The sequence below is a fragment of the Alosa alosa genome, chromosome 14 (genome assembly GCF_017589495.1).
Source record: "Alosa alosa isolate M-15738 ecotype Scorff River chromosome 14, AALO_Geno_1.1, whole genome shotgun sequence".
In the NCBI taxonomy this organism is placed as follows: domain Eukaryota; kingdom Metazoa; phylum Chordata; class Actinopteri; order Clupeiformes; family Clupeidae; genus Alosa; species Alosa alosa.
Window position 1 is genome coordinate 26,031,060 of NC_063202.1, and position 10,563 is coordinate 26,041,622.

Consider the following 10,563-nt stretch of genomic DNA (forward strand, 5'->3'; position numbering starts at 1 on the left):
TAGACAGTTACGCACACACAGACTCACATGCATACACACACACAGGCACGCACACACACACACTAACACACACACATGCACACACACATAAAAACACACACATGCAGGCACACACACACATAAACATAAACACAAAACACACACACACACACACCATTACCCCCACACACCCACTCGCAAGCGAACACACACACACCGACACAAAACACACACACACACACATGCAGGCAAGCAGACACACACACACACACACACACACACCATTAACCCCCCCACACACACACACACAGAAGCACACATATTTAAACAAAAAAGCAAACACACATGTACACACTCATTTACATACACAAAAGTTGCAAGAGTAGGGGATGGAGTACGAGATGGAGACAAATTGACAATGATTTATTTTTGCGGAGAGAATGGTGCGAATATTTTGTTGAATGGTGCGAATATCTAGTTAAGCATGTCATAGTTGAATTTGAAAAGTTTATACGCCCACGTAGGATACCCAATCTCACTTTCCCTCCAGACCAATAAGCGACGTAAAAGAGCACATAGGCCTACATTACCGCCATCGCAGATAGGGGGCATCCCACGAAGAAGTTACTGTCAAGGAAGTGATGCCCCTGGAAGGTATGCTCTTTATATTACGTGTGGACTTTTTTGTGTTTTAACTACTTTCAATTATTGGATCTATGCCATGGTTATAAAAAAACATTTTTAGAATTTAACCAAAAACGTATTGCGTTAAAATGCTGTTAACTGACAGGTCGAGACGATAGGGTAAGGCTTTTGCAAAACTGATGCCTCCTATCCATAGGTTCAGCTGCCTATATTTTGCATAGCCTTTGTATAACTTTGACTCAGTTTGACTAAGCTGTTACGAAATCTCAGGCCACTGTCTTGATTTAGTGATCTATGTTATGGGCTAGGATTGTTATTTTGCAGAACAATGTGACACAGTAGCCTAGACTATATTGATATTAATGTTGTACGTTTACAATTCATGCATTATTAATTTCTGCAGATAAGTAGACTATCTGAAAAGTAATGGGCTATTCTATTTGTAAGAATTTCGTTCTTTTATTGTCAAAAGACTATGGAAAGTACACAGACTGAGACATTCCTTATCACTGGAGGAGGAGGATATTTTGGCTTTCGGTAAGTAGTCTACTGAAGCTAAATACAGCTGTTTCTCCTGTCCTTTTGTCCCTTATTGTAATCGTTAAAGTATTCTCTGGTGAGATGATTGTCTTCACTGTCTCCATTATGGTCAATTTTAAGTCAACAAAAACCACAAGAGGGAGCCAAAGTAGCGATTTTAATTCATCAAAAGGAATAGTTCTGTTTTTTTACATATTGGCAGAATGATTAATAGCGTGTAACAACTTATCCAGTAGCCTGTAAATAACACTAATTTTAAATCAGTCAGTCATCTAACAGCTGGGCTACACTGGGTCCGAAATTGATGCACTGAAGACTACTTTTTTCCCCGAGTGTATGCGCCACTATCACATCAGCAGGTGCAGCCAATTTCATTGATTTATAGTGGAAGCTCGGCGAACGAAACGCTTCAATTACGTGTAGCCTGTCTGTAAGACACAAATTGATTTGTGTAGCTGTTATGCTTATAACCCTGGCATTTTGTTTTGTTTTCACAGTCTTGCATGCAAACTTTACAATAACGGAGCCAAAGTTGTTCTGTTCGATGTGCAGCCCCCAGGCCAGGACTTACCAGAGGGCATGGTGTTCCACCAGGGAGACATTCGGGATTATAACCAGGTGCTGAAGGTAGTCTGTGGAGTAGATTGTGTGTTTCACATAGCCTCTTATGGTATGTCGGGGAGAGAACAGTTAAATCGACAACTGATTGAGCAGGTGAATGTGAAAGGCACTGAAAATGTCCTCAACGCCTGTATAGAGTGCAGTGTTCCCAGAGTAGTCTACACTAGCACCTTTAATGTGGTCTTTGGTGGTCAAGTCATCGAGGGAGGGGATGAAACTCTTCCGTACCTGCCTCTCCATCTCCATCCTGATCACTATTCTAGGACGAAATCCCTTGCAGAGATGGAGGTGCTCAAAGCCAATGGCACTGCTCTAACAAATGGCCTGGGTGTAATAAGAACCTGTGCCCTGCGCCCAGCTGGAATATATGGCCCCGGAGAGCAGAGACATCTGCCAAGAATCGTGGGCTACATTGAGAGTGGAATCTTCCGGTTTGTGTATGGCGATCCTAGCAGTCTGGTGGAATTTGTCCATGTTGATAACCTGGTGTCAGCACATGAATTGGCAGCCAAGGCCTTGACAAAGGGGGAGGGATACCGTGCCGCCGGCCAGCCCTACTTCATATCTGATGGCAAGCCTGTAAACAATTTTGAGTTCTTTAGACCTTTGGTGGAAGGTTTGGGGTACACATTTCCTAAAGTGCGTTTGCCTGTGTCTCTAATATATTTCTTTGCATTCCTCACCGAGATGGTTCATCACCTAGTGGGCCCCATCTACAACTTTCAACCTTTGCTTACTCGCACAGAAGTCTATAAGACTGGGGTGACCCATTATTTTCGAATGGAGAAGTCCAAGAAAGAGCTGGGGTATGAGCCTCAGGAGTATACTCTAGATGAAGTTGTGAACTGGTTCAAAAGTAAAGGCCATGGCAAAAAAAAAAAAAGCTTCCTCAACAAAACAGTTCATCTTGGATGTTTTAATTATAGTTGCCTTTGTAGCTGTGATACTCTCATACCTTCCTGTCGTTGGACAGTGAGTTTTAAATTTGACAGACACCAAGAATCTTTTGTCTCCGGCATGAAAGCAAACTCATCCTGCATAGTGTACTTAAACTTAAATGGGCTAAAAGTATTGAAGTATTTCTTATACTTTAAAGTACTATTTGGTGCATGACATTTTCTGACACATTTCCAAACCTTGAACAGAATTTATGGCTACCTCTTTTAATCAGATGATGTCCATCAGTTCAAATGATCACGATCCCTGATGCTTGAAGAATAAACATTTTAATTTCTTCCATATTCTGTTTTGTATCTATTGATTTTATGATTCAACATTTTTAAATAGCCTTTAGTGTGATTGTTGGATATTGATTATGTTGATACATAAAATAACTGAGAAATAAAATGGCAAAATGGCTATTTCAATCTGCAAGCAAGATTATCTGAGTGGGTTTTTGTGGTGAAGATTATGTGCACAGGTGTGCATCTGTGTTTTGGAAAGGGGTGATGTTGATTAACTGTCTGTCTATCAATAAAGATAACTTACAGAAAGTGGCTGAAGACTTTGTGTTTTTCTGTAAGAAAATAGCCTGCAGGGTAAAGGATGTTATTTATACAGTTATAGTGTAAATAGCCTCTAGCCTGCCTGCAATATTGCATTTGCAATTTAACACTTGAATATTATCCAGGACTATATTTTAAGACCGATGTTAAAATGTTTCAGTTGCGCACCTTTCAAAAAGCAAATATTTGTTTGTTTCATGTCGACTCCGTTTTATTCAGATATGGGAAGCAATAGCCTATGCTTTTTATTTTAACCGAGGGCAATGGTACCAGGTGAGGATCGTTCGATGTTTTTCAGAGCCCAGCAGATGAATGCGGAGACATACCCTCTCGGGCAGACTTTTCAAAACTCGGCACCCCCTTGCTGAGTTGGTCTCAGTCATTGTTTCGCTCCAGCATTAACCACATTCCAGAGAGACGCAGTGCACCCTGTGTACTTCCTCGCATTCCTTCTACAGAAACGAGTCCCGTGCGCTTAATTTAATACGGAGATGTTTTGCCTCGGTTTGACTGAACATCTGTTGAGTTGCCTAGGAATTCTTAGCACAAGTATTTTGCATGACTTGGGATTTTACAACAACAATGTTTGGGAAAACAAGCAAAATCAACGGAAGAAAATTCCTCCGCGGAGCGCGCCATTGACTGTAAAGACCTTTCAACTTAACAAAAACTGAAATTGACAAACGTCTCCTGTTGTTCAAACTTTGTTTAACGGGTGTATCGCCATATCTTCGAAGGCGGGGGACATGCATTCAAAGGAGATTGCAGACAAGACTTGTAGTTTTTGTGAAATAGCGGTAATGGCTACACTGAGCCAGCGTTTTGTTGTGATTTCCATGTGAAATGCATTTTCTGCCATCTCTTACTCGGTAGTTGGCTGGCCGATTAGTGTACTCGCTCTCTGTCTCTGAACTTGTTCCTCCTCTCAACAGCAAACCATGGATCACTATGAGGATGAATTGGGACATAGAGCTAGTAAATTAATGGAGGATCTATCGTTGTACGAACCGTATCAAGATGGAATTTTTACTTCAAGAGAGGGGATGGCAATCAATCCTGATTTGGATTTCCCGACTCCAGTGATAACTGAACAGAAAAGTAAGCGAATGAATGGTAGCTCGGCGCCTCATCAACAGCTTCACTCTGTGGAAAATTACATGTCCGTGAATAAAGTGTATAACGCGGCTCCTGTGCGCTCTGTGAACGGTAATCGAAACGTGCCTTTGGATTTTTGTACCCCTCAAAGAGATGCTGGTTACATTGAAGATGGCTATTGCACCAAATCAGAAGTTGCGCTCCCGTGCTACAGTGGAGGAGCGTCAGAGCGACATAGGAGATACTCCTTGGAGGTGCAGGGACACAGGTACAGCACCGGCTGCGCGTATGATGGTGTTGTGTTGAATAAGCAAGTACCATTATCGGGTAGTAGAAGCAATAGTGTCTGTGTTGGCACTAACCACGATGGCAGGTACAATGCAACCAGCCCACGGTCCAGTTTAGCCTCGTCTTTGTCCTCTCAGGAGCAAAGTAAACATTCAAGCCCGAGATCCAGTGTCAGCAGTCCTCGGACAAGTTTAGTTGTACCTGGACAGGACAAGTATACCAGTCCCCGATCAAGTCTGGTGCACTGTGATGGGTCGAGTGCGCTTAGCCCCCGGTCTAGCTATGCAAGCACAGCCAGCGACACAAGTAAACATTCCAGCCCGAGGGCCAGTCTGAACAGCTATGACTGTGGTAGTAAACCAAGTAGCAACCGCACTAGTGGTATTAGTATGGGGTATGATCAAAGACATATTAGCCCGAGGTCGAGCACGGCAAGCCAGTACAGCACCACAAGTCCTCGGTCTAGCTATTCTGACTCTAGATACATGCCCCCAACTAACCACGACCTGGAGGCTGCGGTGGTGCACGGCATGCCTGTAGCCAGCCCTCGCTCAAGCATCTGCAGCCAGGAAGGAAATGTAAGACCTGGCGTGGCGGCTAACTGTGTCGTGAGCCCTCGTTCCAGCATATCCAGTCACAGCTCTAGAAGTTCCCGCAGCTCAAGGGGATCTATGAGCACATACCCAGAACTTCAGCTTCCCTCGCCAAGGTCTTCAATGCTGGGACCTGGTTTACAGGAGGACGCATTGATTGAGGACTTTGGGGACACCAATGGTCTCCAAAACCGAGTACATCTTCAAACATTCCCAGTAATTCAAGAGCCACAACAACAGTCCCAACAGCTGTCAACACAGCTTGGAATTAACACTGATGTGAGCACTGGCCAACCAACATCTTTTAATTACAGCATAACCTCTAAAAGTCAAACTGCAGGACAAAGGTTTAAGTTGCCTTACCAGGTTACCCCATGTCGGGACAGTGGACCAAGCCAAGCCGAGAGGCGGCTTGAGGCGCTCACCTTGGAGCTGGAAAAGGAACTAGAGATGCACATGAAAAAAGAATATTTTGGTAAGTGTTTCACTGGCTCATTTGGTACTGATCTGATGATACTCCTCAGTATCAGTATGCTGCTCAGTAATGGTCTATTAAATTCCAAAATGGGCATTTGTAAAGGAATCATGATAAGTGCGATATTATCCACCCCTTTCCTGTTCCTATGAATTCTTAAAAGGATCTTGTGATTGATGAAAGCCATTTCTGTCAAGCCACACTTTAACATTGAGTCCTGAACAGGTAGTATCAAGTGGTATATGGTGAAGATACTTAGTAGAGAGATACTAAGTAGAGTCGTCTTTCATCTCTAAAGAATTTTATACTAGATCACTTTTAGGCCTACGCTCCTATTGTTTTCGATAGGACTGTTCCTAAAACAAAGAACTTATTATGTGACTTAATAAGTTAGCCATGGACTCTATTTTCTATGAAGGATAGTCTTTTCGTGTGCAACAAGGTGATAATTCGGCCGTCTGCACTCTGCAGCCCCAGGGGAACTGGAGCATCAACTGAGTGATGTGGCCTGTTGTGGCTGTGGAGCTGGCTGATCAGTGATTGGTGAGAGGAGGCTCCGGGCCACAACAATCCAATCATCATTCATTTGGTGGTTTGGCTCACGTAGGAGAGTGCATGGCCCCTGCCAGTGTGTTGTGTTGTGTTGTGTTGTGGGAAGATCCAAGTGATGTTTGGGAAATGCTGTCCAACACACCCCACCTACACCAAACTGAGCTTTGCTCAACTAAAACCTGATTTCCTTATTTTTGATTAGTCAAACAGGTAGTTAGAAGATGGCACCTGAAGACAGCATCGGCATTCTTTCCCCAATACCTACAATAAAAGTCATTTTATGCTGTGAATAGAACAGATCAAGAGATCATTATTGGAAATGTACAGCATGGGGCCAGTATGAAGCATTATTCAAACATCACACCATCAAAATCTCTTTAAAAATCAAACTGCATGTGAAGGCAAATTCAACCCTATGGGTTGTTGTGCATTGTTAGTAAGGTAGGCCAGACACAAGATTACACAGTGTGGGTAGAAAGAACAGTGCAAATCATTATTATAGCCCAGTTGTTTTGATACGTCTGTAGACTAGATACACTTTCTGATTGCTTAATTGGTCTAAAGCATTAAGTCACCAGCCAGAAATGGAACCAATGACAGTTGCACAGACACAAATTGCCACACTATTGGGTGGCATAATCAGAGGCTCCCATACAAAACATTTTTACCCAGTAAGCGCTATCATCAAATCCTGATGTTGGTGAATAAGTTCTGTTACTCAAACTACATAACAGTACACAATAATTTGAGAAAACATGACATGACGTGTTTTTTCTATATTAACTTTTTTTTTTAAATATACCAATATATTTAAAAATAAGCTCATGGTTTGCTGAATGTTATTGAAACCTGCTATAATTGATTTTTCACCACTGCATTTAAGCCTGCAGCCTCATTGCGCGGTGGGACATCAGGGCACAAAGGCTGTTTGTGTGGAACGTAACTCATGTCAGTGTGTGTGCAAGCTTTTCTCAGTGTAACTAAAAGCCACTCCTTTAGTATTGTCATCTTATTTAGGTCCTTTTGCAACCATAACAAATACCATGTGTACTCTGTAATGCTAACACCAACTGCCCTTGTAGAAGATAAGAGTTCCCTTTTGCAGGGAAATACTAATTTCTGTTTTGGCAGTGCTAACGTTTACACAGCACTGAGTGGAGCTGAATGGGGCCTTCTGTTCTGTCATACCAGATTCCCCTGAGTGATTCAGTCGTTTTGCTTGCTGAAAATGGCCATTGGAGTTGACCTCTGGAAGTTTTTTTTGTCTCCGCAGCCTGCATTGCGTCCATCGCACTTGAGTCCTTTTCATCCCTTCTGTATGGGTCAGCCAGCACTTACGCGGCAGATTTTTAGGGGGAAACTTGAAATCTTTCTGCACAGGGCTGGGCTGGAGACTTTGGTCCCTCCAATCTCCTCCTTGTGTAGGTGGAGACAAACAGTAGTATGTGCTCTGAGAGCTGTGCACTGTGGGTGCAGAGGAGGCTCTTTCATGGAGCAGGTGAGGCCAATAAACGCAGACAGAAAGTCCTCACATTGGGGTCTGAGCGAGCCTGCCTGTGTTTCCCTGGCAATGGCGGAGAAATCGATCGGCTTGGGCCATTGAGATTTCCTGCAGTCACACCGGGTGCTCCTCCCGTTGAGGTCCCTGTGTGGCCTCTGTTTGTTGTGGCGGGCTAGCGGGCTGTGAATCAACAGCTGGGGCAGGGTGGAGGTGGTGCCAAGCGCGGGAGTGGGGGACCCTCCCCAGCAACACCCCCTCCTTCGGAGGCCCTTCATTACTCAGTCAGTAGGGAGCCGGCCAGCACCAGACACTTGGCACACGATCTTGGCTCCCGCGCCAGACATGGCTAGTGGGGGTCAAGTCTGATCACCTGCTCAGAATGATAATGATTGGAGTCATGCACATGGTGGTGACAGACATTTTTGCAAAATTGACTGAGATTATGCTAGCCATCTCTTTTTCCCATACACATGGTGGGGTCAATTTATTAATATGTGCTTCCACATTTGGTTGATTTTAATTCAAACAATGACTAGGGGTTCTAAGAAATATTGTATGAAGCTCCTGGGAGAATCCATTCCTTCACTGCTCAAAAGAACTGTCTAAGCACTTTTTTAGATTTTCTTCCCTGTTCACAATTTAATGTGGGCATGGGAGGCAAGCTTTTTTTCTTGCTGCATTTTCGTATACTCCCTCATAAAATTGGACACTGTATCCACTGGGGATAAAAAAAGAAAAGTTTCCAGCTCTGCACTTTCCCCTCTGTGATGTAAATACTGACCACATCCGTGCGGTAGGGCCCTGCAGGGCCTGCAAAGATGTTTTGGAAATCATCAGAAGATGCTTGGAACATGTCTCCCCAGCCAGCAGTGTTATTGTCTTTCCTTTGCTGATTTGGACCAAAGTGTCCAGTCTAGGGGCAAGCCCTCAACTTAGCACACATCACATGTCCTCATACTGGGTTGGATTGTTTTCAATAAAGATAACTATGGAAGTCCAGAATGATGGAATGATAAGGTTATAGGTGAGAGACTTCATGCTTTATGTATGTTGCATATGCGTAACTACTGTACATGAAGGTTTTGTGGAGCAGCTGTTGAGATAGCAAATCAGTGTTTCCTTGTTAACAAATCTCAGGGTTAGTGCATGTAATTCCAAATTAACAAAGACCTTTTTATTGTTGTGGAACATAACACCTAATGACACAATCTTCCCAAATTAGAAAGTGTCCTTGACCTGGAGAAAGTAGTGGAAATTCTCATGTTACCACCTCTCCTTACAGCAATATCAAGATACTGCCATAAGCCTCATAAGCTTTAAGGTGTGTGTGGTGCCCAGTCTCAATCTGCCATGCGCTACACCCTGACCTTCAGTTCTCTGTACATACACATGCTGAGCTGAGATAGTTTCATATCAAGGTCAAAGCATGTGCTATCAAGGCACTGAGAGCATGTTGCACAGTTCTTTGAGCCAGAGAAGAAAGAGCTCTTTCATTGCAAAGGGTGGCAAAGCAGTGCCAGTGAGTGCCAGGTGGGTCTTCCTTGATGAAGTGGATGTGTGACTGTGGCACTCCTTGCCAGGCTGATTTATACCAGCATGCCCATTGCTTTGCCACTTGCGTTGCCACTCAGAGGAATGTTGTTGCATCATCATAAATCCAGTGCAACTGTTCCATGGGCATATGCCCTGTTCTTGACCCATAACACCACTGTTTGAAAGCTTCAAAGGCTCAGTCTGAACAGTGTGTAAATGGTATATCCTTTAATCATTGGCCAGATTGAGTACTGCATAACACAAATTTTCACCAATCAGTTATACTATAAGATGCCAAAATGTGAAAAGTTACTCAAATTATAGAATAAATGTTTGGTTATGGTACAGGTGGATATTAAAGTTTTGTTATATCAAAACAGTAAAAATGGCCATTGTCTACACTATACAGTGACCTCATTAACAATTACCTGAATCATGTGGTGCCTGATCAAAGATATGAGGCAGTATTAGTTTTGGTCTGTGACAGATTTAGTCTGTTCTGCTATTTCCAGCTTATTGTCTTCAGCAGGTACCATCCAGCACCTAAAACTGGAGCTCAAACTTCACATGCTTTCCTGAGACAAACACCTCTAGTTTAATCAGTTTAACTCTGGTCAGCCAATGCATATCTCATTGATCAGTCCGAACACAGCCCAGGTTGGTCCAGCAGCCTCTGTTTTTGTATTCAGTCATGCTCTAAAGGGCTTTCTGTTCTGTTGTCATTAGTTGGGTAGTTCACATGGATTATGGTGGAACCACTGGCATAAGCTTTAAAAAGGTGCACTTGCAATTGTTTATCCCTGCCCTATACACTATTGAAGATTCTTATCTTATATATTGAGGCCATTATTAAGTCATTTTGCTCAAACACATGTTTATAAGTAAAGGTGAAATGCCTCTTGTATGGTCCCTATTGTCTAGTGGTTTGTTATTGAATTTAGAATGTCATGGGTAGATTAGGGTAGATTTCTTTGTGTTGCTATGTCTACGTGTTTACATAAGATCATGGTGTTTTTAATGTTTAAAGAGGATATGCCAATATTTGAGTTTGGTCCAGTTGAACTTGTCCATTCAAACGCTGAAGGGGGACATTGTATTTTGCTCAGTGAGGAATTTGAGATTGGTGAATTTTAGTGAAAACATAGTATTATCCAGCAGTTGGAGATAAAAACCGTGTAACTCTAGGCTTCAAGTTCAGTATTGGACACTCCTTGTTGTGTTTTCTAAAGTTGAGAT

General features: G+C 42.9%; 2 protein-coding genes across 2 annotated transcripts in view; both read left to right on the plus strand.

Annotated features, from left to right (window-relative positions):
- Positions 1-560: 560 nt before the first annotated feature.
- On the plus strand, positions 561-2,886 carry LOC125307258 (short-chain dehydrogenase/reductase family 42E member 1-like). The gene is given in 4 exon segments (XM_048263132.1): positions 561-633; positions 1,097-1,161; positions 1,662-2,655; positions 2,657-2,886. Coding segments are annotated over 3 exon segments (1,161 nt in total). The 5' UTR covers positions 561-633; positions 1,097-1,099; the 3' UTR covers positions 2,762-2,886.
- A 783-nt stretch (positions 2,887-3,669) lies between these two features.
- Positions 3,670-10,563, plus strand: part of LOC125306707 (WT1 interacting protein) — an 18,729-nt gene continuing 11,835 nt past the window's right edge. The window contains exons 1-2 of the mRNA XM_048262153.1: positions 3,670-4,087; positions 4,223-5,741. Of these exons, the coding sequence (XP_048118110.1) occupies positions 4,037-4,087; positions 4,223-5,741 (1,570 nt within the window). The 5' untranslated portion in view covers positions 3,670-4,036. The remainder of the gene's footprint in view (positions 4,088-4,222; positions 5,742-10,563) is intronic.